Genomic DNA, 25644 nt, shown 5'->3' on the forward strand with positions numbered 1-25644 from the left:
TGGATCTAAAATTTTCAAGGCTGTCACACCTGCCTCCTCTCTTCTGGAATGTGCTATTTAACTCTTTCATTTTTCCCCTTTTGACTCTGGCCTTGTGGGAGGAGAGAGTTCTTGGGAGGGCTGCTGATTTAGCGGTAATACGTCCACTCCTATGTCACCCTAGCCAGGGCAGTGCAGTGGAGAGGCTCCAGAGATGAGAGTCTGGCCCGGCCGCCTCCTCACTGGTGGCTTTCAGGAAGTCAATTCCTCTTTCTGGTTTTTGGTTTCATCATCTGTAAAATATTGGGCATTAGACTAGATGACCTCTGAGGTCGCTTCCAGCTCTAGTATTCGACACTTCCATTTTGTGTATAGCTGTGACACCCCCAAAGATAGGGGGGAAATCCCTCTGAAATTTGAAGGGCCAAACAAAGAACTGTCCTTGTGAGAGAGTCTGTAAAAGAAGTGTGGCCCATAATGCATTTTTCAATCTCCCCCTCAGATTGCCCACCTCAGATCTTCCAAAGTTTGTTTTCCTTCTGTGACTTCAAAGGGCGTAAAGCACAGAGCTAACCTGGCAGTGCCCTGTCTGCAATGCTGAAATTCAAACCAAACAGACTAGTATCAAAACCATCCAGAGGAATCGCCTCAATACTATAACATTTTAAGGGACCAGTGGCACCCAGATCACCACCAACTAGAATGAGGAGAACCTAAATTAATCCAGAAAGAAAGGAGAACCCACTGGGTGATTATAACCTGATACCTTAATTGGATTGCAATAGTATTCCCCAAAAGCTCACTGGTAATTCTCCAGTATAAAAAACAATCACATAAATGCTAGAGATCCCTAACAGCTCTTTGGTGGATTGGATTGTTCAGTAGTTTTGGACAACAAGTGTGTGTCTGCCACACTGTACTCATAAAAGGAAAGCTGTAAAGGAGCACTATGGATGAGTCCTGCTACAGTGAGCCTCCTGATGCTACAGGCGGTGGATGATGAGACATCACATTCACAATGAGAAGGGAGCTCATTCCCGAGATTGAGGCAGCCTTCACCTGACCTTTCCAGAGCAGGCTCTTCTTGCTCACTGCCCTGTACTTTGCTGAGGGATCAGATAGCTCAGGGGTATCTCCTGTTTCTGTTCTAGGATTCCAGTCAGATCGAGCTGCTGAAGGAACTCTTGGATCTCCTTCAGGACATGGTGGTGATGCTTCTGTCCCTCCTGGAAGGTTGGGCTGTTTGGTATAACTAGGCATTCACACAACTGTAATTGGTCCAAGCACTAACCGTACTAATCACGCAGGTTATCCTTCTGGCAGGTCACTGATGCCATCTGACATTGGTTAGAAAGGCAAATTTTCAGAAACAAAAAATGAGTGAGGGGCACATGGTCTGATGGACAAAGCCTGAAACCAACTCATTTTATATCAATAGGAAAGCCAGAATGAACTGGGGAAAACCTCCAAGCTTTGCTCTTCCCTATCCTCTCCCTCTCCCCATTGCTTTTCAATACATCTGGCTGCCAGTGTGTATGCCAGCCATCTAGTTGGGCACCCTCCTAGGTCTAAGGGGATAAGAGGGGCACCACTTATCCCTATGTGTCCCCAATAATCTGATCATGAAACCACTTCCCAGGCCCCAGGCCAGATAAAAGGCACTGGTGTGGCCATCTCCTTATTCCCTTTGTTTCTTTCCCCCTTGGCTCCTAGTGGTGTAGTCTTTATGGCTTGCTCCTCCCTCCTACCCATTTCCAAATCATCACGGTCAGAAAACAGCTGACTGATTTGGCACATAAGTCTTCTAAAAATAGCTACCTGACCAGTTATGTGATGGCTTGGGTTTATTTATATATTTGTATGTCTTTTTGAACCTGCCTCACAGGGAATGTGGTAAATGGAACTATTGGCAAGCAGATGGTTGACACACTGGTAGAGTCATCTACCAATGTAGAAATGATCTTGAAATTCTTTGACATGTTCTTGAAACTTAAAGACTTAACCAGCTCAGACACCTTCAAAGAATATGACCCAGATGGTAAAGGCATTATCTCCAAAAAAGAATTCCAGAAGGCCATGGAAGGGCAAAAACAGTACATACAGTCGGAGATTGACTTTCTCCTTTCGTGTGCAGAAGCTGATGAGAATGACATGTTTAATTACATTGATTTTGTAGACCGGTTCCATGAACCAGCCAAGGACATAGGGTTTAATGTGGCAGTGTTATTGACAAATCTCTCTGAACATATGCCGAATGATTCTCGCCTTAAGAGTCTGTTGGACCCAGCAGAAAGTGTGCTAAATTACTTTGAACCATACCTAGGACGCATTGAGATTATGGGTGGGGCCAAGAAAATTGAGCGTGTTTATTTTGAGATCAGTGAATCCAGTCGAACTCAATGGGAGAAGCCCCAAGTGAAGGAATCTAAGCGACAGTTCATCTTTGATGTTGTCAATGAAGGTGGAGAGCAAGAAAAAATGGAACTGTTTGTGAACTTCTGTGAGGATACCATCTTTGAAATGCAGTTAGCATCTCAAATCTCTGAGTCTGACTCAGCTGACAGGCCAGAAGAGGAGGAACAGGCAGAGGAAGATTCTTCTTATATGTTAGAAATTGAGGGTGAAGAGGAGGATGACAGGTCTTTTGAGTCTGTCTCTGCATTTGCCATGGCCTGTGCCTCAGTGAGGAGAAATGTTGCCAACTTTCTCAAGAGGGCAACCCTGAAGAACCTCAGGAAGCAGTACAGGAAGGTGAAAAAGATGACTGTGAAGGAGCTGGTGAAAGTATTCTTCTCTTTCTTCTGGACGCTGTTCGTGGGGCTCTTCCAATTATTCTTCACCATATTGGGAGGTATCTTTCAGATCCTCTGGAACACAGTGTTTGGAGGGGGCCTAGTAGAAGGGGCAAAGAACATCAGAGTGACCAAGATCCTGGGTGACATGCCTGACCCAACCCAATTTGGTATCCATGATGATGCTTTGGAGGCTGAGAGGGCAGAAGTGACCGAGCCAGGTATCGCAACTGAACTGGTATACTTCGTAAAGGGTGAGAAAGGAGATGCGGATATTATGTCAGATCTCTTTGGATACCACTCAAAGAAAGAAAGTGGTTTAAAGCATGGGCCCGAAGTAGGTTTGGGTGACCTCTCTGAGATTATTGGCAAGGATGAACCCCCTACGCTAGAGAGTGCTGTACAGAAGAAAAGGAAAGCACAGGTAAGCATAATTTGTTTCTATCATCTTTCTTTATCCTCAGCAAAAGGCTTGCCACTGTAACTTCCAATCAGTGTGGACACCAATTCCCTAGGAGCCACCATTGTATTAGATACCAGCTCTTCTGTGATTACTCTGATCTTATAATTCCAGCTCTGCCGTGTCTGGGGAGAAGGAGACTTAGATGGTTGTCTCAGTGTGTAATTGCTGCGTGGTCTTTCAGTTTGCATTGTAGAGTTCAAACAGGATGGTCTGTGACCCTCACCTTTGCTTCCATACAAGAAAGAAGGTTAGTTCTCATAGTACACAGGTTCATTCAGTGAACTGAGAGGGTAGAAAAGCAGGTATAGCATAAGAGGAGAACTTTCTTCTGAGACAATACTTCTGCAGCGTCCCAAAAGACCCAGATGATATCATGTGATTTTGTAAGTGTCCCAGTGAGTTTTATCATGCTTGGGACATTTTTATTCTCATGGCACCCATCATCCAATTTCAACTTCAAGTCAGTCTACTAGGTTAAGTGTATAAAATAGCAGTAATTCAGAGCCCCTTGGCCTTGGAAAGTTCTTGTTCCCCTCTGTTGCAACATCCAAACCACAGCATCATTCTAACATTAAAGAGAGTATAGAGAGAAATGTGAAGAGATCATAGCCCGTGGACAACTTTTATTTCTTCATTTCATTGATATTTATTGAATAGTTAATATGCACTTGTCACTGTTTTAGGCTCTGAGAATACAGTGATGAATGAGAAAGGCATTGTCCCTATAATTTAGTGGAAAAGATAGATAAGGGACAAGTCAGTACAGGCATGAAAAATGTTAAGAAGGCAGAACGCTAGATGCTATGGAAATGTGTAGGAGAGAACTCTCACCTGGTTTGGAGAGTCAGGGAAGGAAACATCAGAATTGTAGGCATTCTTACAGTATTACAGTATTAATTTATTTACTCTGTTTTGCTCCCTGCTGTGGCCCCAGGTCCTAGGACAGAATTTCATATGTAATAAGGTTGCTACATACCAGGCTATGTTCCTAGGATATGAGAATACATTGCTTAACAAGAGAGACATTTTTGCTTTAATAGAGCTTAACTTCTAATGGAAGAAGACAACCAATAAAGTCATTACCATTTGTGACACATGCTACCATAAATGAACAAGGTCATGTGTTACAGAGTGAATGTGGGCCCTACTAAAACTAGCATGGTCAAGAAGGCTTCTGAAAATGTGTCATCTGAACCAAGTCCTGAGGGGTGGCAGGCATGTAAAACACCAGGATAGTCATACTCCAGGCAGAGGATACGGCTATTGCAAAGGTCCTGGTGCACTGAAGGATTTAGAATGTCCCAGGAAAGGGAAAGAGATTTGGGTGTAAGAAACAAGTCAAGTGGTGCAAGATGAGGATGGAGAAAAAGGCCATGATCATGCAGGCCTTGTAACAAGGCTTTGGTAAGGAGGTTGAATTTTGTTCTAAGTACACTGGTCATCAGAGGGACTAGGGTGGTGGTAAGAGAATTGAAGACAAGGCAAGAATCCTGTCTTATGGAAGTGGGTTCTGGATTGGATCTGGTATGATCTCTGTCTGTCCCTGACTTCATGGAGCGGTAGGACCACTGCCATGGGGCTCTGACAATGTCCTAGCACAAGTTTTCTCTGAGTTGAATAATAACAAGGCAGTTGAGTTTTCAAGTTTGAAATCTTTGTCTTGGTATTTCTCCAGAGTAGCTTCATATATAACAGGACACTTATGTTCTGTGATCCTGAGAAAAGCAGAAGCGTGAAGAAAGAAGGCCACTGGGACTTGTGACCAAGGAGATGAAAATGGCTAATATGGCTCATCACCATGAGCTCATTTATTTGAGGAAACCTTGACTGATTGTTATTTTTGTCTAGGCAGCAGAGATGAAAGCGGCACATGAAGCAGAAGGAAAAGTAGAGTCTGAGAAGGCAGAGTAAGTTCTTGGTAGCATCCACCACTCTAACTGCCATGGTAGATAGTTCTAGATAGCATCTACTTGATAGCATCTACTATTCTATTGCTATGGTAAATGGAAAACTTGATTTCTGTTAATACAAGACAGATATTGTGCAAGCTCTGGATACACTTATTTTTACTCTAGCTATACAATAAACACTTTCTAATAATCCTGCTAACTTTATAATCCAGATAGTAGATCAGAGTTTCACTATCTGGCCAAACAAATTATCAAACATTCACACTTAGCGTCTTCATATGATGCTGCTGCTGATGATATCTAATAATTATTGAATACCTTTTACATGCCAGGCCCTGTGATAAGCTCTTTTATACAATATCTCATTTAACTCTTACCACAAGCTTAGAAGAATAGGTACTATCGCTAATTCCCATGAAGGCTTAGAAAATAAAGGACAGCTTTTCTGAAGGGAAAAAAGCTGTTAAGCCTAATTTCAGAAGAAGACTACAAACTTGTATATAACTGATGTACACCGGTGACCATGGCTCATCAGAGTGGGCACCACTTGTGAATACAAAGTTGATATCCCAGCACTGTGGAGTGATGAAAACCTAAAGTTCCCACCCTCAAGGAATAATTATAGTTCCCACTTCTCTCAGCCCAGATTTCTCTATAATTGAGTCTCCCTGTCGGAGCTAGGCCTCCCTCTGTCCCCCTCTACTGAGTGGGTGTCTCTTCCTGCAGCATGGAAGATGGAGAGAAGGAGGATACAGCCAAAGAAGAAGTGCAAGCCGAGGCCCTGTGGGCCGAAGCGACAAAGAAGAAGAAGCGACGGTGTGGCCAGAAAGTTGAGAAGCCTGAAGCCTTCATGGCCAATTTCTTTAAAGGACTGGAAATCTATCAGACCAAGCTACTGGTAAGCATTCAGGCCCTGGCCCACTCCAGGTGCAGGCGTTGGCCCAGGCTGCCCTCAGAGAAGTGGCCCCATTGATTTTGTTTCACCATTTGATTAGTTACGCTTCCTTATCTTTCTCATTCCTTCTCTTTTCCTCTTCTTGTTTATCTGCCTGTTCCTTTTGTGTTGGAGGAAAAGAAAAAGGGGTAACCTGGAAAAAACCAAGCACCCCAGCTCCTCTGCCCGGCAGTATCTGACCTGTGCTCTCACCAGGAGAGTGGGAACACCTCTTTCTAGCTGGTCCTTCATGTGTGTTAGGTGGGGACTTAGCTGATCCTGGTCCAAAAGTTCAGAAATAGTTGATCATTTGGGATGCAGGAAGAATATTTCTTTGTTAGGTTAAGTTCTCACATAGTCCTCAAAAGCTTTATTATTCCACACACAATCAGCCCTCAGCACAGCTTGTAATGTTCTTTCTCTGACAAATTGTCCACTGAGGTACAGTTGCCGATGGCCAGGACACCGCCTTCCCCAGCACCAGCCCCCTCCACAGAGACTGAAAGCTTTCGCTAAGCAGCCACCATTCCAGTGCTCCTCGAGTGCTGATTTTTTCCAGGGAAGGTGGCAGTGAGAATGGGAATGGGGCCTCCTGAGAGGGGAGAGGGAGAGGCTTTGAGGCTGTGACTTACAAAGGGACAAGAACTCTAGGCCACAGTCTGGCTGCACTCAGAGTGGGAGCTGCAGAGGTCTTCTGTGGGCCTAAATCACTCAAAATTTTCAAATAGACTACTTCCTGAGTGGAGTGTTCACGAACACACACACACACACATACACATACACAAGTACCTTCATAGCAGGATTTGAGTCCTCTGCTGGTGGCAGGTTTAGGCATTTGTTTCCCTGAGGGATAAGCCAGAGCAGAGTTCCTTTGAGCATCATTCTAAGCAATTTTTTTAAATCAACATTTCTGGTCGCCCCCCCCAAATAAGTCATAAGAAGGCCAGGATTGTCCTAAAAGAGTGGTTACCAAGACTAGGACTAGTCCTGTGTGAACTTCTAACCAGAAAAGACCTTCTGTGTGAGAGAGGGGCGGTCCCTTTCCCTTCCAAAGCTCTTCTACTTCTGCCTGTCCTTTCCTTTTCAGCATTACCTGGCCAGGAATTTCTACAACCTGAGGTTCCTTGCTCTGTTTGTAGCCTTCGCTATCAACTTCATCCTGCTCTTTTACAAGGTGATACTTCATTCAGGGGCTATTTGCTAAATATACTATATATTGGGGAAAAAAAGAAAATGTAAAAGAAGTTATGCTCTTAATGAGAGCAAAAAATCTAATATCTAAGGAAATTGCTAAGACATTGGCTTCTAAAAAAGAAATGGAGTGATGGTTTGCAAGGGAAGCTGGTGAGAGCACTGTTTCCATAATTCAGAGTTGTTCTAGTCATTACTTACTTAATTCTTCAAATATTTATTGGGCTTCTACTCTGTGCTAAGACCCTCTAGTAGGAACTATGAGGTATTTCAAATTGAATAATAAATACAGTTCTTAGCTTGAGGAATGAGGTAACAGCCATTATAGTTGGCCCATATGTTAGAACAATTATGAAGGAAGAATTCACAGGAGTTGTTTTCTGGATGTGGGAAAAGAAGGACTGATTGAGGTAAATGAAGGTTTTGAACATTGGTAAGTGGGTCTTGGACACCGTAGGCACATAGTAAGAGTTAGTGGAATGAATTAATGAATGATAGGTTCTGGGTCCTTGACAAAGTCCTTAACTGGCTATTCTATCCCTTGCCTCTCTCCCCTCCTATTTCAAACCACCAATCTAATTTTTATAAAACTTTCTTTTGTCCATGTCCACCTTCCACTTGACAAACTAATGGCTTTCTATTACCTGTAGTGGAAAAATAGAAGCCTCCAGCGGGGTGTGACCAAGCTTGGTTTTAAACATATTGAGGTGGAGGTGAGGTGGAGGTGACTGCAGGCAGCCATTTAGGTGGAGATAGCAGGCAGTTGGAGCTGCAGGATGAATGCCTCAAAGCTGTAGACCTGGGAGGTGTCTGTGTAAGAATGGTACTTGATACCATGAATGTTAATGACATCTCATAAACAGTGGAAAATGTTGAGTGTGTGTGTGTGCTACGTGCACTTGTGCGTGTATGTGCACTGTATGTGTACTGTGTGTGCGTGTGTGCACTTATGTGTGTGCATGTTTGTGTCTTAGCCTCCTCCCATGCCACAGCAATTCAGAGATTGCCTCCTGCAGCATGGGGATTATAGAATATGTAGTAAACTTCTCTAATTTTTTGCCTTTTTTTTCAAGAGATAGCTTTTGTCTCTTGAAAATTTTGTAATTATTGGAGATACTGGGGATTCCTGGGAATGAGTTACCCCAACACCTCATTCACTCAGCAAGTAATACCGAGTCACTGCTGCTTGCACAGCATATGCTAGCGATATAAAATATGTGTGGAGAGCCCAGTGGCAGGGGCTCTTTCTGATGTTTATGAGAGAGTGTGTGTCTTGGGCCAGGTCACTGAAGAACCTTTAGAAGAAGAGACAGAGGACGTTGCGAACCTGTGGAATTCCTTTAATGATGAGGAAGAGGAAGAAGCGATGGTGTTCTTTGTCCTACAGGAGAGCACTGGGTATATGGCACCAACGTTGCGGGCCCTCGCCATTATCCACACCATCATCTCTTTAGTCTGTGTGGTGGGCTATTACTGCCTGAAGGTGAGTTGCTGGCCACTCTGAATATAATCTGACGCTTTAATGAGGAAGCATCCTTTCTGGACCCAGCCAGCCCTTTGTTCACTAACACTTTGCTAATAGACTGAGGGTCATGGAGCAGCAGCATGGGCATCACCTGGGAGCTAATTGGAACTTCAGAATCTTGGGCCCCACCTTAGGCCTTTTAAATCAGAATCTACAATTTAACACGATCCCCAGGTGATCTGCATTCAAACTCTAGTTGGAGAAGCCTTGCTCTAGGGGTCCCACTTCAGGCACCTCTTGCTGAATTTCATAAAACTAGAATCATCAGGAGGCTGGCCCAGTGGCATAGTGGTTAAGTTTGTGTGCTCCACTTTGGCAGCCTGGGGTTCACAGGTTTGGATCCTGGGCACGGACGTACACACTGCTCATTAAGCCATGCTTTTGTGGCGTCCCACATACAAAATAGAGGGAGATTGGCACAGATGTTAACCCAGTGATAATCTTCCTCAAGCAAAAAGAGGAAGTTTGGCAATAGATGTTAGCTCAGGGCCAATCTTCCTCACCAAAAAAAAAATTTTTTAAACCCCTAGAATCAGCAGGCTAAGTCACACATGGAGGTAGTGATGAGAGGTTCTTCTAATCTTTTCAGTGATGTTGGAATTTTTATAAAAATGCTTTTCACCTTTCAAAAATTATTGAATTTCAAAAATTCAAAACTTATTCAAAAATAGTTAATTTAACTATTTGAGATATCAGAAGAAAACTTATTGATGAGTAGCTGTGTTATCTATTGCTGCATAACAAATCACCCCAAAACTTAGTGGCTTAAAATGACAACCGTTTTCTCTCTCTGATTCCGTGGACTGATGGGGCACATTTGAGCAGTTCCTCTACTCCATACAAAAGTGGCCACATCAGCAAACATCTGGTAGCTTAGCTGGGATAGACGCTCCAAGATGGCACACACTCGTGCCTGGCATGTTGGCAAGGGAACAGCTGGAAGGCTGGGTCATGTAGACTCGGGGCATCTCCCTTTCCATGTGGCCTCTCCACATTCTCTCTCCAGCAGACTAGTTGGACTTCTTGCATATTATGGCTTTGGGTTTCCAAAGAAAGCACAAAAATGAAAGCAGCTAGCCCTCCTTAAGGCTTAGGCCCAGAATTGGCACAGTGTCATTTTGACTGCATTCTCTTGGTTAAAGCAAGTTATAGGGTCAGCTCAGATTCATTGTTACACAGGGGGTGAGGGAGGCCAAGCAAGGGCATGAAAACCAGGAAGCCTGGTTCACTGGGGCCATCTTCAGACATTACTACAGTTACATCAGTCTTCAGTCATTCTATTTTTGGTGCTGTAAGCCTCATTCTGTTTCTACTATACTACATTTTTTTCCCCTCATTACATTTTTTCTTACTTCTCTTTCGTAGGAAGTCTCTTTGGCTGTATACCAAGCCATCCTCTCCCTGGGAAGAGTCCAGGAAATACATTCCTATCCTTGTGGTCCTCATTTCCCCCAGTGAACTATAGTATCGTATAGGAAGTCCAGCTACTCCGCTGGAGAGATCATGAGCCCTAAGCCACACTGAGGACTCCATTGTGACAGTGAAAGCGCAGATTCTGGAGCCAGGCTGCCTGGGTTGGACTCACAGCTCTGCCGCTTAACCTCACCATCCCTCTGTTTCCTCATTTGTAAAAATGAGTATTGTAATAACGACGCCAATCCCTGAAAGTTGCTGGGAGGGTTAAATGAATTAATATGTGTAAAAGTACTCAGAACACCAGACATAGTGACCTCTCTGTGTCAGCTGTCGTTCCTTAGTTCACCATCCTAGAGCTCAGCTTGCTGTGTGGGGTAGAGATATACTGATGACCCAGAGAACTCAAAAGAGAAACACTATCTGAGGAATAAAAATGTACAAGTCCCACTACAAGGGTACACAAACTCCTAGAAGATTGAAGGGGAATGCTTCAAATCCCAGAGATCAGTCCCGCTCTAAAACTTGATGTTATTATTGTCCTTCAGAGTCATTTCAAAATGCAGCATAGCTTTATCCTTGCTTCCCCTCCCACACCGTCCATTAACCGACAGCAGCACTGTTGGATTCCCCACCATGTGCAAAGCCTACTATTAGCCTTTGGGCACCTTCCGACTGTTGGTCTTTTATTTCCTCAATGGTCTTTGGTTGTTTTAAAGAAAAAAAGAGCATGAGTTAACTCTATGCAAATCGTTATCTAAATTTTGTCTTTTTGTCTTGGAAATAAAGGAGCAGTGTGGGGCATATGGAGATCATGAGCTTTGAGAAAGAGTTATTGGTAGAAACAGTTTGGAGACCAAGGTCTCAAGGGTATTGCCCGGTACCTAGTGGCTTCCCAGCTGAATGAGAAGCTCTGGGTCTGTCTAAATTAAGCTTCTCTGACTATTCTGACTTCTCTTTTCCTGGGATTTCAGTAGTATCCTCTGACCTGCCTAACTCTGTCCCGTATTTGAAGTGTGTCTGTCTGGTGATGGTTGGGGTGAGTGGATTATTTTCCCATCCTTTTCTGTTTACCTCTTTGGTGGTAGGTCTTTACAGAATGCCACCATATCTAGTCTAAAGTGACAGTTACAACTGTAAGAGAACAGGGAGTGACAGAGGGAACAAATAAGCATGCTACTACCTGGCAGGAGCTCTTCTCGGAAAGAATCTCAGGAAGAAAACTTCAGTACTGAAAGACTATGTCCAGAGCCCAGGCAGCTCTCATGTTCTATCAAACCATGTTTTATTAACCAAACTTCAAAGCCATGAGATGACTATGACCCCAGCCACTGAAGCGGGTTGGAACATTTCATGGTATTCCTGTGGCTGACCAATCTATTCCAGAATAGTTTGCTCTTGTTTCCAAGTCTTAGTTCAGCTCCACTTGGAGTCAGGAGCCCTAACTCCTTGGTGCAGAGACTCATATAAATATGGCCTTCTCAGGGATGGCCCAGTGGTGTAGGAGTTAAGTTAGCATGCTCTGCTTCGGCAGCCTGGGACTCGCAGGTTCACATACCAGGCTTGACCATTTGTCAAGCCACGGTGTGTGAGCATCCCACATAAAAAAGAGGAAGATTGGCACAGAAGTTAGCTCAGCAACAATCTTCCTCACAAATAAATAAATAAATAAATATGGCCTTCTCGCTAGGATGGATCAAGGAGTCCAGTTTGTATTAATATCAGCTGTTTAACCCAAACCTTAAAGGGTGGCCCAAATCAGATCAGCTTTTGCAGAGGGAAGTGTATTAGCCAAAGGAGCAAGAAGAGATTTATTTGGCTTTGGACCCACAAGTAGGCAACCTAAGGATCCCACCACAAAGAGATTGCGGCCCTGAAGTTGGAAGGCTAATTTGTGAGAAATGCTTGGGAGAGGACGCTTTAATTAGAAAGCCGTCCTGAGGAAGCAGGGTCTTCCCACTCCTAGGTTCCCCTGGTGGTCTTCAAAAGGGAAAAAGAAATTGCCAGGAAGCTGGAGTTCGATGGCCTGTATATCACCGAACAGCCATCTGAAGATGACATCAAGGGACAATGGGACCGCTTGGTAATCAACACTCCGTAAGTAACCCCTCCAACCCCCGCCCTAAAAAGGAAAAGGTGTCGCTGCTGTAAATAGAATAACACCTTCTTCACCAGCCTTGGAGACCGATGAATACAAACCTTCCTTTGGTTTCTGGCACTTGTTTTCTCACCTGCCTTTTCAATAAAGTAGGCTGTTGCCCCTCAAACAGTTGTATGTATGTTTCTCTCTGCCTTTAATGCGGGACAGAGGATCTTATCAGGAAGTGCTGAGCATATTTAATTAAGACCAGATGGCCCCGTCCAATATTACTTAATCTAGTTTTCTGTGTTCGAGTCATATGGAGTGTTTCCCTGGCTCAGGGGTTCAGAGATCAAGCTGATCAGCTTCTCCGAAGTCCCCATATGGCACAGCAATCCTGTAACATCACCATCTTCAAAGTCTTCTCCTTAAACAAATAGCCGGGTTGGTAAGAGAACTCGTCCAATATAATCTGACAGGCAGTTCCATGGGCAGTTAAAGCAGGGCCATCTGGGCGGGGATGTTAAGATGCGTGGAGTAAAGCCGGCCTTGTTGGTAAGCGCTTGGTATAATTAGTACTGTGGTGGGAAAGAGCATTGATTCTAGAGGCAGAGAGGTGGGATGCTACATCAGCTCTGCAAGGTCATCGCACCTTCGAAGCCTCAGTTTCCTCCTCAGTAACAGAGGGCTGTGAATCCCACCTCCTACAGTCCAGGAGGATTCATGCATGTAGTCACACGCTTGGCCCAGTGCCTGGCACTTGGTAGGCGTCAAGCTCTTAGTTATTCCCTTTCCTCAACTGTTCAAAAGACGGCCATCACCATTGGTGAAGGTAATGCTCGATGCCAGCATATTCATAATTGTGAAAATGAGACTTGGGGATAAATTAATGTGCTAAAAGAAGAATAAAGAAATAGGGCTAGATATGTAAACAAAGGTGACTGAAACTCCGAGCTGTGCCACTTAAAATGTGCACATCTGGAACCAACGGCTCTGACCCCTGGGGGAAGAAAATTGTTCCTTATACAAAGATGGTCAGGGAAACTGAGAGGGGCAGCTCTACCAAGGCATGACTCAGCTTTTTTTAATAGTCTCTAGAAAGAGAAGACTCTTCGCTTAGGAAGAAAAGTGAGCATGCAAATCAAAAGCGTGTCCCTGCCTGCAGGTCCTTGCCAGTCTTTTCAAATAAGGAAAGATAAGGAGAACTACTGAGCCTTGTCTCTGACCCTTTGTCAAGACAGTACAGACATTTTGGATATTATTAAATACTTGAATTCTTTGGTAAGCTTTCCACAATTATCGACAATATTTGTGTCTGTGGCCAAGATGATATGGCCTAAGAGTCCTAGTAGAAAGGCAGTTCAGTTTCCAGAAATTTATCCTAAGGAGATAATGAGATAAGTACGCTAAAATATCCCAAGAAGGGTATTTGCCAAAATTTTTTATTTGAAATGGATTAAGTGTCCACGAGTAGGGAAATGCATAAATAGATAGCTCTTTAAAAAGTTTTAGATCAGTGAACCTTTAATTTTTTTCATGATAATGGCATTATAGTACATGTAGTACTTTGTAACCTGGTTTTTTCAGTTAACTATATATCATGGAGTGCTTTCTTTTTTAATATTTTTATATTGTTAAATACACGTATAGAAGAAAATATAAAATGTGTATGTATATTTTAAAGTATAATAATAAAATGAACTGCAAAGGTTAAAACATGGAACATTGATGAAATCTTTGAAGTCCCGGATGTTATCCTCCTTAATTGTGTCTTCCCCACCCCCCAGGTAACGACTCTCCTGACTTTAGTGATATTCATTCTTTTGCTTTAGTTTATAGTTTTACCACTTAGGTACGTGTCTCTAGATATACTGTTCCATTTTGACTATTCTTAAAAAGTATAGGGGGCTGGCCCGTGGCCGAGTGGTTAAGTTCGCGCGCTCCACTGCAGGTGGCCCAGTGTTTCGTCGGTTCGAATCCTGGGCGCGGACATGGCACTGCTCGTCAGACCACGCTGAGGCAGCGTCCCACATGCCACAACTAGAGGAACCCACAACGAAGAATGCACAACTATGTACCGGGGGGCTTTGGGGAGAAAAAGGAAAAAATAAAATCTTTAAAAAAAAAAAAAAAAAAAAGTATGAATGGAATTATACTATCTGTGTTGTCTGTCATCTGAATCTTTTGTTCAACACTACTTTGGGAACTCACCTATGTTGGTGTGTGTAGCCTTAGCTTGGTCATTTTCAAAACTGTAGCATTTTCCATTATATAAGTACATTATTGTATATTTATCCATTTTCCTCACAGTAGATATTTCAACTGTTTCCAGTTTGGGGTTATTACAAACAGTGCTACTATGAACATTTTTATACTTCACACACAAATAAAAGAGTTTCTCTAGGGTAGAAACCCAGGAGAGAAATTTGCTGAATAGTAGGATATGCAAATGTTTGTCCCAACTTACATTCCAAGGAGCACTGTATGAGAGTTCCTGCTTCTCTGCCTCTTTGCCAGCATTTATTGTCAGCAGATAATTTTGCTAATCTGGTAAGTGTGCAATGGCATCTCATTGTGCATTTCCCAGATTTCTAAAGAGGGTGAGAATCTTATATTATTTTTCTTGACCGTTCATATATAGATGTATTATTTATTTATGCATTTCCCTTCAGAAGGTTCTTTTGTCCGATCCACTCTTTAAGGAATATTACCAAGTAAAAATATGTTTTCTACATTCAAGGAGCTTACATACCTAGTCAGGAGACAAGAATACTCAGACCAAGGTAAGATAATATCTGTGAAAGGGTCTTCCCCAAAGCTTTCAGTCAAGGGCCCTTTGGCATTACTTGTGGAATTTTCCACTTATGACAAAATGTGACCATGGCTGAGTTGTAAGTTACAGACCATTTCTATAAAAGATTTAAGAGAAAGGAGATATCAGTGTGGACAGAGGAAGTCTGGCTTGATTTTTATTTGTTTTGTTTATTTTAGATTCTAAATGCAATACATGAAAAAATCAAGTAGCAGAAAAATGTACAAAGAAGAAAGTCAAAGTAATTATTTCCATCCCCCAGAGATAAGATCTGTTATCACTTTACTCTGTAAACCCAGCACTTGTTCTTGTTTTTAAGTGGCATTTGGATGTTTAAGACAAAAAAATAGCTTTAACTATAAAAAAAAAATTTGTTTTTTAAATTGTCACCCTGTTGGCAGAGAGGTAGCATTTGCTCAGGGTTATCCTTCTGAGAGGTCCATGAACAGAGGGAGGCCCCCACTTCCTCATCATCCACTTGGGTGGTCTCTATAGAATAGGGGCTGTTGTGTTCCAGAGCAAACAAGAATGACTCAAATAAAGGAAAACAGAAGTAAGAATGCATGCACCAAAGGACAGAGGTTCCTGGGCTGCAGTCTAGCCTCCCAAGGAACCCTCCCAGGAAGCATCAATCATTCTGGAAAGGAGCAAAGTATTTTAAATGTTTTTTGCCAACAAACCTGAAAGTGACAGTTCTTTCTTGACTTTAACAGTAAGAAACCATTTGCAGTAGAGCTGGCACAAGCTACCAGGCAGAAGGAAGAAGTTCCCTCTGGTGGGTAGGGAGGGGATGGTGTAGGGAATCACCTCCAAAGGAGAGAGGGATCTAATTCCCTGAGGAAAGCCGACCCCACAGGAGTTACATGGGAATGCAGAATAGAGTGGAAGAGCATTCTGGTTAAGAAAAACCCCATGAACGTTAATTAGAGGTGATCCCCAGACTGGAAACATCATAGAATTAGGGACCTTGTCTGCACTTTCCACCGCTGTGTCCCTTCATCTACCCCAGCTACTGACATAAGGTAGGTACTCAGTGAATGAAGGTTGAAGCCATGTGGTTCCTACAGGGTTTGGTTTCTAGTTATACTGGGATCAAAGAAAGAATCAAGAAACATATTTCTGCTTCTGTCTGGTCTGTCATCATAATTCCTGGCTCTTAATTTTGAGGTGGAAAGTGCAGAGTGGCTTTCCAAGTGTTCCAGAAGTAACACAAAGTCATGAAACTATAAATCAGTTAGACCTGTGGTGACTCTGAACTTCAATCAAGTCTCGAATTCTTCAATGATCAGGACAAAAACCAAAGAGATCACAGGTCCAGACACTCAAACTACAAAGTTTCTTGATGTGCTGGCCCTTGATGTTGAGAACCTCTCTTTTTCATTTTCTTTTTCAGATCTTTTCCTAATAACTACTGGGACAAGTTTGTAAAGAGAAAGGTATGCCTTGTCAGTGGGGGGGAGTTCCATGACCACCAAAGAAATGCAGTAGATTTTTTTTTAAGTTCTCAGTATACAAACATGAATAAATTCGATGCTCCTTTTATGATGTTTCCTCGAGAAGAGTAAGTCACAGAAGGGGTAGATGAACATCTGTAGGTTTTCAGCTTCATGCCTATCCTCTTCTGCCTTAAACAGCTGAACACAATCATTGTTTTCTGCATGCTAGATTTTTTACTCCCTTCCAAAAAATCTCAGCTTGAAAAGCACTTTTCACTTAATTGTCTTTGTTGCTTCTGTTTTCTCTGGGGGTTATTTTTTTCTCTTTATTTTCCTGTTGCATTTTGACTCATGTCTTTCTCAACCCCTTGGAAGAGCCCAGAGTGTAGCAAAGCTCTGAAGTCATTGGGGCCGGAGTAAACATTGATGGTGACCCGTGGCCTGAGCTCACCCTGTCATCCTCTCTGCTCTAGGTGATCAACAAGTATGGAGATCTCTACGGAGCAGAGCGCATTGCTGAACTCCTGGGTTTGGACAAAAGTGCCCTTGATTTTAGCCCAGTAGAAGAGACCAAAGCTGAGGCGGCCTCTCTGGTGTCATGGTACTGAGCTTAGGAGTTAAAATCCAAAGTCTGGCTAAAGTGGATCTTTCATTTTTCTAGCCCCCTTCGGTGTCCAAGAGGGAAAAATCGCCATCCTGTCTTGGTTCTCTCAGGCTCTGGGCTGGCTGCGGTGTTTCTTCTAGGTTCTAACATATTGGGAGAGCACTGCTTTAGGAAATTTAAAGACCTATCAGCTTTTGTGCCTGGTGGAGCTGAAAGAGAAAGACTAATTAAAATTTTAGGATGTGCGATTCTAACATTGTTGGTCTCACGGAGAACACATACAACTTGATAAAGCTCAGAGCTGTATTTAGATTATCAAACCTAAGAGAAAAAATTTAATTTTTTCCCCTTATTAAACACTTAACTAAATCTTGACACTTACAAGTTTTGAAATTATTTGTTCCCCTTTAGGCTAAGTTCCATTGACATGAAGTACCATATCTGGAAGCTAGGAGTTGTTTTTACTGACAATGTAAGTATGGCATCTGAAAAACAAGATTCTGCACCCCCGGGGTCAGGGATGTCATTAGATGCCACAGGTAAACAAGCCAGGAAGGATGCCCTGAAAGATGCAGGGATTGCTTATCAAAGATGGAGGGCCTTAAAGGAGCTGGGGGATTACTTCTCTCTTGTGCAATAGTGTGAGGCAGATGGGGTTTCACTTGGCAATTCTGAGGTCAGTTCAAAGCCCCTTAGCACCTAAATACCCTCTATCCTCACTCTGTCCCCAAAGATGAGAACAAATGGTTTAATGAGAACGTCACGAGGCATGAATGCCTGAAAAGTTGCTAAATTCCTTCCATTTCCACAGTCCTTTCTCTACCTTGCCTGGTACACAACCATGTCAGTCCTGGGCCACTACAACAACTTCTTCTTCGCTGCTCATCTGCTGGATATTGCAATGGGCTTCAAGACACTGAGGACTATTCTGTCATCTGTGACCCACAACGGCAAACAGGTATTGGGTTTATACTGATGTAGAATAGGGCAGACCTAGATGTGGATAGAAAAAAAAACAGGTAGTGCCCTAGTGTGTGACAGGAAGGTGTGTGTCATAGTGGATAATACACCTCCCTTGGCCAAACTCTTAGACTGTGTAATAGTGATTGTTTTTGCAAAATTGCAGCCATCACTTAAGAGGCATAGGACCTTGATTCAGAAACCCTTAACATTTAGACCAACCAGGGAAGAGGGGAAGGGAGGGAGGTGATGAACATGTCAGAATCACTTTGGAAACCTTTTTCAGGTTTACCCCTTCCTCCATGGATCTGATACACTCCCTCGGGGTTAGCAAGTAGGCATATGTAGTTAGAAGACTCCTCAGGTTCTTCTGACATGTGCTTCCAATTAAGAACCAGTGACTCAGACCATACATACACACATATAAACACACATATACAGCTATTTGTGTATATACGTAGGCATATATATAGCTGTATACACACACACACAAACACACACATATCCATGTGTGTATATGTCTATATACATCTTTCTGTATATCTATATAGTCATTGCTATATCCAATCTCATCAATATCCAGTCTATCTTTTATAATATTGTCAGGGTCATCCCTTGATTAAAATCCTCTAATGGCTCCTTCTGTCAACAAATTCAAACTCCTTAGCATTTCATTCCTCATTAAGTGCAATTCCATGTTCCCTCACAACTCTAAACCTTTGTATAGGAGGAGAAAAGAAGGAAGTTCAGATGTGCCCAGGTTGGTACAGTCATTATGGAAAACAGTATGGAGGTTCCTCAAAAAATTAAATATAGAATTGCCATATGATCCAGCAATCCCATTTCTGGGTATATATCCAAAGGAAATGAAATCAGTATTTCAAAGAGGTATCTGCACTCTCGTGTTCATTGCAGCATTATCCACAATAGCCAAGATATTGAAAAAACCTAAGTGTCCATCAGTGGATGAATAGATAAAGAAAATGTGGTATATACATACAATGGAATATTATTCGGCCATAAAAAAGAAGAAAATCCTGCCATTTGTAACAAGATGGATGGACCTTGAGGGCATTATGTTAAGTGAAATGAGCCAAACACAGAAAGACAATACTCTGTGATCTCACTTATATGTGGAACTATGTTAACTATATGTTAAACTCATAGAACCAAAGAGTAGAATGGTAGTTACCAGAGGCTGAGGGGTGGGGGAAATACAGAGTGTTGGTCAAAGAGTACAAACTTTCAGTTATAAGATTAATAAATTCTGGAGGTCTAGCGTAAAGCATGGTTATTATGGTTAAAAATACTGTATCATATGCTTGAAATTTGCTATGAGAGTAGACCTTAAGTATTCTCACCACACACACACGGAAACAGTACCTCTGTGAGGTGATGGATATGTTAATTCACTTGACAGTGGTGATCATTTTATAATGTATACATATATTAAGTCATCATGTTGTACACCTTAAAAAATAAAGATTCTAACCAAAAAAAAAAAGTCAAGTTGACCTTTAATTGTTCTGAAATGAAAGGTACTAGATCATCAAGTGTTTGGGTGGCTTATTTCTTCTAGGCTTCTGGTAGTAGCAACTGTCAATGTCTCTTGTTTTGGTTGATGATAAAAAGAATGGAGGAAGGCTAGAGATAGAAGTTTGCTGTCACCTACAAGAAACTAAAGTTTGGGGAGGTAATAACAACCTGTGATATAGATGTTTTCTTAGAGAGTATTAAATGCTTCCTAATAGGTTCCCGGGAGAAGGGGCACTGTGTGTCTTTCCATGTGTGTCTTGGGGAGTTTAATCTATAAAGGCAATGTTTCCCAAGGTGTCTTCTGTAGAATACCAGTTCTACAATTCTTTTAGAATCATTTTCTTCCCCTTTCCTCAGATATTGAAACTTCAGTTTTTATTGATTTGGTTTAATGGCATTACACAAAACTGTGCCTTAAACAGAAAGTTTAAACAATGAATTTCTTATATGGGCTTGCTGAATACTCCGGCAAGACTGTAAAAAAACATGTGCCCAGCTTGTGCCACGTGCCAGGTTCTGTGACAGGCTCACAGCTACCTTGTAAGGTAGATGTTATACTCACTTGACAGATAAGAGAACTGAGGCTCAGAGAGGCTAAGAGTCTCACCCAAGACCACACAGCTGCTAAGTGGCAGAACTAGCCTATTTCTTCCTTGGTGCAAAGCCCCGGTTCTTTCTCTCTTTCTAAAACCATCTGCTTTCTGTGAAGTCTGCTCTCCAAGGTTTGGCAAGTTACTATTCATTGTTCAAGAAGTGGCTGAAGATGCCTCCTCTGGTACTTGTCTGGGCATCATGCCCTCCCCCTTTTGTGTATCCCCTCGAGATCAGAGGTTTTATCTTGTCAGGTTCGTAGCTCCAGCTCCGCACCTGGTCCCTCATACAGGCCAGAGGAGCAGGTCCCAGGTGCTCCTCACTTTTGGTACCTCTTAAAGCCAGGAAATAAACATGTCCTGTGACCTTTGCAAAGGTCCTAGGCAAATTTCTTGGTTATGAAGAATGTCACTTGGCTCAACCATCATAAATAATTCTTAGGGCAACTTCAAAGCTGTGACAATTATCCAGTTCGTGGTTATTTATGAAAAAGTGTAATGTAGGGACACCCACCAGTCCAAAGAAGGTGGTTTCTTTAGAAGCCGTGTTAGAGTGGAAGCCGCCTCAGGCAGCCTCAGGTCACTGCTGGTCTCTACAAGAAACAAGGTGACCCTCCTCCGAGCATCTTCATTATTCGATCCTTACATCCCTTTGTAGTTCACACAGGCCAGCCAATACCCCAGCTATTAGCCTGCTCCAGCTGCCATACAACACTACCACAGACTGGGTGGCTCGAACAACAGACATTTATTTCCTCTCAGTTCTGGAGGCTAGAAGTCCAGGATCAAGGTGCAGGCAGGCAGGCAGGCGTGGTTTCCTCTGAGGCCTCTCTCCTGGGCTTGTACCTGGCGGCCCTATGTGCATGCAGCTGTCTGACATCTCTGTGTCCTGATCTTCTCTTCCTACAAGAACACCAGTTACATTGGAGTAGGGCCCGCCCTGAACGCCTCATTTTAATGTAATCACCTCCTTAAATGCCTGTCTCCAAATGCAGTCACATTCCCAGGTGCTGAGGGTTAGGGCTCAGCGTATGCATGTGCAGGGACACACTGGTCCATAACACTCACCGTCACTGTCTCCTCGCAGTAGCCTGTCTCTCTGCTCTCATCTGTCCTTCCTCACCTGCAGGATGGCTTTCCCCTCTGCTCCCCTCACTCGGCCTCGCCTTTCCTCTCTGTTTTCTTGGAATCTCCTGAGAACCTTTCAAGATGAAGACCCACCTCTTTCTCCTTCTCTCTCCCCTCCCACTCCAGCTGGTTCTGACTGTCGGTCTCCTGGCTGTGGTGGTTTATCTCTACACCGTGGTGGCTTTCAACTTTTTCCGCAAGTTCTACAACAAAAGCGAAGACGACGATGAGCCGGATATGAAGTGTGATGACATGATGACGGTGAGAGCCCACTGTGGGGCCACCCCGCCTCAGTGGGAAAGAAGGGCTGTGAGTGGTCTGGAGAATTAAGCGAGAGGGGTAGAGTTACAGAGCAGAATAGAGACATTTCGTCCAAAAGGGAGAAGTGTCTGGAAAGACAAAAGTGATGGAAATAGAGTTCATGATCACTTGTCTAAGCCCAGGTGGAAACAGAAGCGCACTGCAGAAGGTTATCATTCATCTACCTTTGTTTGTGGTAAAGATGTGAATTACCTGTATCTAAATGTGAAGGGGGACCAGCCCCGTGGCCGGGTGGTTAAGTTCATGCACTCCACTTCAGCGGCCCAGGGTTTCACCATTTTGGATCCTGGGTGTGGACATGGCACTGCTCATCAGGCCATGCTGAGGTGGCGTCCCACATAGCACAACTAGGGGGACATACAACTAAAATATACAACTATATACCGGGGGGCTTTGGGGAAAAGAAGAAAAACAAAAGGGAGATTGGCAACAGATGTTAGCTCAGGTGCCAATCTTCAGAAAAGTAAATAAATAAACGTGAATGGACCTGTATCTAAATTTTATGGAAGTCAAGTTTTGTTTCTTTGTCTCTGAGAGCTGGGAGCAAAGTCCCATGAGTTTGGTGCTCAATTTATTTCAGCAAGCCAGCAAGGGTTCTTTCAGAACAGCCAACTTAGTCTGAAAAACATAGCAGCAGGATCGGGTCAGGGGGCTCCCGTCAGGCCAGCGCCTCAGGGGAAAGAATAGCATAGCCCAGGGTGAGCCAGCACAGCCGCAGTAGCATCTCTCAAACTTTCTAATGAGCAGATTTCAAGAAAAAAACGTGTGTCAGGGACAGGTGACAGTGCACTGCCCCAGCCTGTGATCATTTCTCTAGACAACGGATACTACTTCTTGGTTATAAACTCTCTTTACACTTTCTTGGGGCCAGCACCCCATGAGATAGCAACACTACAGTTACTACCAGACCAGTGTGACCAGCACCCGTCTCCATGCTGCCCCGGCTTTTGATTTCCCAGTTGTTGGACTGCCTTCTTGCTTGTGGAGGACAGCAGTTAGCAGCATGAATATTGCTTCTTCTGCCTTAAGGCTGTCATTCTTTCATCTAATTACATGAACTGACCCATCTTGTTAAAAACAATAAAACTCTGCAACTTTTACCCGAATTGCCATTATTTTCTTCTCTAGTGTTACCTATTCCACATGTATGTGGGAGTGAGAGCTGGAGGTGGCATTGGCGATGAAATTGAAGACCCTGCTGGCGATCCTTATGAAATGTACCGCATTGTCTTTGACATTACCTTCTTCTTCTTTGTCATTGTCATCTTGCTAGCCATCATTCAAGGTATGGTTGCCATTTATGTTAAGTATGAACAGGGCTTAATAAATCTAGTTCTCTTTACCTTTCTGCATCTGTGACTTCTTTTATATAAAGAGATTTGTACATTCATTTACTTGTTAATTCAACATTTATTGAGCATCTACTATATATCAGGGCTTGGCTGTATACAAAGCCAAAGATACACCCAGGCACTGATAACAAGAAACTTGAATCCTTACAGAGCATCCGCCTCCTTCCATTCCGCACTCTGAATTGATCACTTCCTTCTATTCTGCTTCTAGATGTCTCCTGGGGCTAGTCTAGCCCCACAGCCTCATGATTCCTGCCCTTATCATTCCCAGGCACTGGGGTGGGGAAGGAACAAAGGGAGGAGCTATGAGAGTGTGACATGTTTTGTCTTCTTTTGGGGGAGGGGTACTGATATTTTAGTCAATAGCTTGTCAGGAATTTTAGTTTGAGTCATGCCAAGTTGAGGTACCCATAAGACATGCAGGTGTTGAGGGCTAATAAGCAATTAACTATAATAGGTCTTTCAAGAGACGAGTCAGGAATGGAATAGGAGAGAAATAATAAATATAATAAGTACAAATAAAATAAATATAAATAAATACAAAAATAAACAATAGAATTGGGATCCATCAGTGGTGGTGGTAGTCAAAGATGTGGGTGTGGAGGAGATTTCCCAGAAAGAGAAGCAAAGAAACTGAAGAGGAACCCTGACACACTTCAGTGCCTAAGGGGCCAAGAGAAGAGGAGGTGTCCCTAAGGAAGACTGAAAAGGAGTGACCAAGCACAAGAGTACAACAAGGAGGGACTAGAGCAGAGCAAAGTGTCAAGGAGGAGTGAGTGCTTAGCACTGAATATTGCAGAAAGGTGGATTCAGAGGAACAATGACAAATGGTGAGCCAGGATGCAGCATTTGAAAACACAAGTATTTTTTCTGATTTTTCTTGAACTGAATAGTTTAGCTTGATTCACATTTTTACAAAACGAAGTGGCCTCTACCCTGAACCACTAAACAGATTATTTAAAATACTTATCTGTCTTTGTGGGGCTGGCCTGGTGGCATAGTGGCTAAGTGCCCATGCTCCACTTTCAGGGCCCCGGGTTTGCGGGTTCGGATCCCAGGCATGGACATACACACTGCTCATCGAGTCATGCTGTAGTGGCATCCCACATACAAAGTAGAGGGAGATTGGCACAGATGTTAGCTCAGGGACCATCTTCCTCAAGCAAAAAGAGGAAGATGGGCAACAGGGTTAGCTCAGGGCCAATCGTCCCCATCAAAAAAATTAAAATACTTTATCTGTCTTTGTATTTAAAATTCCAGGTCTTATTATTGATGCTTTTGGAGAGCTAAGAGACCAGCAGGAACAAGTGAGAGAAGATATGGAGGTAATGTTCTACTAATTCCAACTCTATTTTTGTATCTCACAGCACACGGATCTTTTAAACAGTAGGTTCTGCCATTGCTTAGGGCCAGCCCTCGGCAAAATTACCAACAAAGCTTGTTTTCCATGCCTGTCCTCTTCTCTGTGCCTATCTACTAGCTCTAGCATTTCTTCTGCTCTGTAATCTTCCATACCCCTCCCCGGCCTGCCACCCTGTTGTCTCCCCCAGGTCCATGCTTGGGTGGGAGCAGTATCCTCAGCTAGCGAGGAGCTAGGTATGTGGCACTATGGAGTAGATGACTAATAGCCAAAAGCATTAAAGAGAAGTATTTTTCAGTGTCTCATTTCAATCAGAGATTGTCACTGTCTTTCCACCTGCCTGTACTGTCATGCCTACTGATGCCTTTACTGCCTCTGTTATTTTTCTTAGACTAAATGTTTCATCTGTGGGATTGGCAATGACTACTTTGACACGACCCCTCATGGTTTTGAAACACATACCTTACAAGAGCACAACTTAGCCAACTATTTGTGAGTATTCTTGGTCAACAAGGTGATGGGGCAGGGGAAGGGGTGGTGGAGTAAAATAAACAGTTAAGTCATATGGTTCACCTCCCTGCTGATGTCACTTCCTCCTATTTCTCTGAAAAAGTAGAGGCTCTTAGCAAAAATCTTTGAGGAGTTTCCATGAGCCGTCTCTTTGTCCTCAGCCTGGGATTCAGTCCCATCCCTTCTCAAGGTCACATGACTCCAACAATTTCTCTTTCTCTACTGGATTTTCCCCATCACCATACAAATGTTATTTTTTCAATCCTACACAAAGACAAATGTCTGTGGCCCCACCTTTGCCCTGCTTCTTTCGTTCCCTTCCAGGAAAACTGGAAAAGTGTCCATGCTCCCTGTCACCAGTTTTTCTCTTCCCATTCCCCGTTGAACCCATTCCAGTCAGTCCTTCCTTCCCACCATGTCACATTTGCTTGTCAAGGTGGCCAGTGACCTGCATGTTGCTGGATTCCGTGGTCAATTTTCAGGCCTCATCATGTCCATCCTCTGCTAGTTGTACGTAAGCTCCAGGAGAGTGGAGTATGTTTGATGCGTGTGTTTTCACACTGCTCCATCCCAGGACCTAATGCCTGGCACCCACTAGGCAAAAAATAAATAAATATTTCACTTTTTCTAAGGTAAAGCATTCACTCAAGAACAAGTTATTCAGTCTGTTATGTGCCATTGACTGCCTATGAAACTTCCACAGAATGTATAGAGAATATAGATTACTTGACATTTCAGCTTCTGTCAG

The 25644-nt window shown here is 43.2% G+C and overlaps 1 protein-coding gene across 12 annotated transcripts in view; it reads left to right on the forward strand.

The window, feature by feature from the left end:
- RYR3 (ryanodine receptor 3) overlaps nucleotides 1-25644 on the forward strand; it is a 485038-nt gene that overhangs the window by 455613 nt on the left and 3781 nt on the right. For 9 of the 12 annotated variants that reach the window (XM_070584420.1, XM_070584411.1, XM_070584437.1 and 6 more), the window contains 15 exons: nucleotides 1131-1212; nucleotides 1865-3195; nucleotides 5083-5141; nucleotides 5871-6042; nucleotides 7166-7252; nucleotides 8552-8752; nucleotides 12174-12304; nucleotides 16493-16535; nucleotides 17009-17136; nucleotides 17551-17611; nucleotides 17951-18097; nucleotides 21480-21614; nucleotides 22803-22959; nucleotides 24287-24351; nucleotides 24778-24878. In XM_070584420.1, coding sequence (XP_070440521.1) covers nucleotides 1131-1212; nucleotides 1865-3195; nucleotides 5083-5141; nucleotides 5871-6042; nucleotides 7166-7252; nucleotides 8552-8752; nucleotides 12174-12304; nucleotides 16493-16535; nucleotides 17009-17136; nucleotides 17551-17611; nucleotides 17951-18097; nucleotides 21480-21614; nucleotides 22803-22959; nucleotides 24287-24351; nucleotides 24778-24878 — 2900 coding nt within the window. Of the gene's footprint in view, nucleotides 1-1130; nucleotides 1213-1864; nucleotides 3196-5082; nucleotides 5142-5870; nucleotides 6043-7165; nucleotides 7253-8551; nucleotides 8753-12173; nucleotides 12309-16492; nucleotides 16536-17008; nucleotides 17137-17550; nucleotides 17612-17950; nucleotides 18098-21479; nucleotides 21615-22802; nucleotides 22960-24286; nucleotides 24352-24777; nucleotides 24879-25644 lie in introns of those variants that run through there. The other 3 variants (XM_070584464.1, XM_070584471.1, XM_070584490.1) reach the window with 3 other exon arrangements.

Source organism: Equus przewalskii, chromosome 1 (assembly GCF_037783145.1).
Source record: "Equus przewalskii isolate Varuska chromosome 1, EquPr2, whole genome shotgun sequence".
Taxonomy (NCBI): Eukaryota; Metazoa; Chordata; class Mammalia; order Perissodactyla; family Equidae; genus Equus; species Equus przewalskii.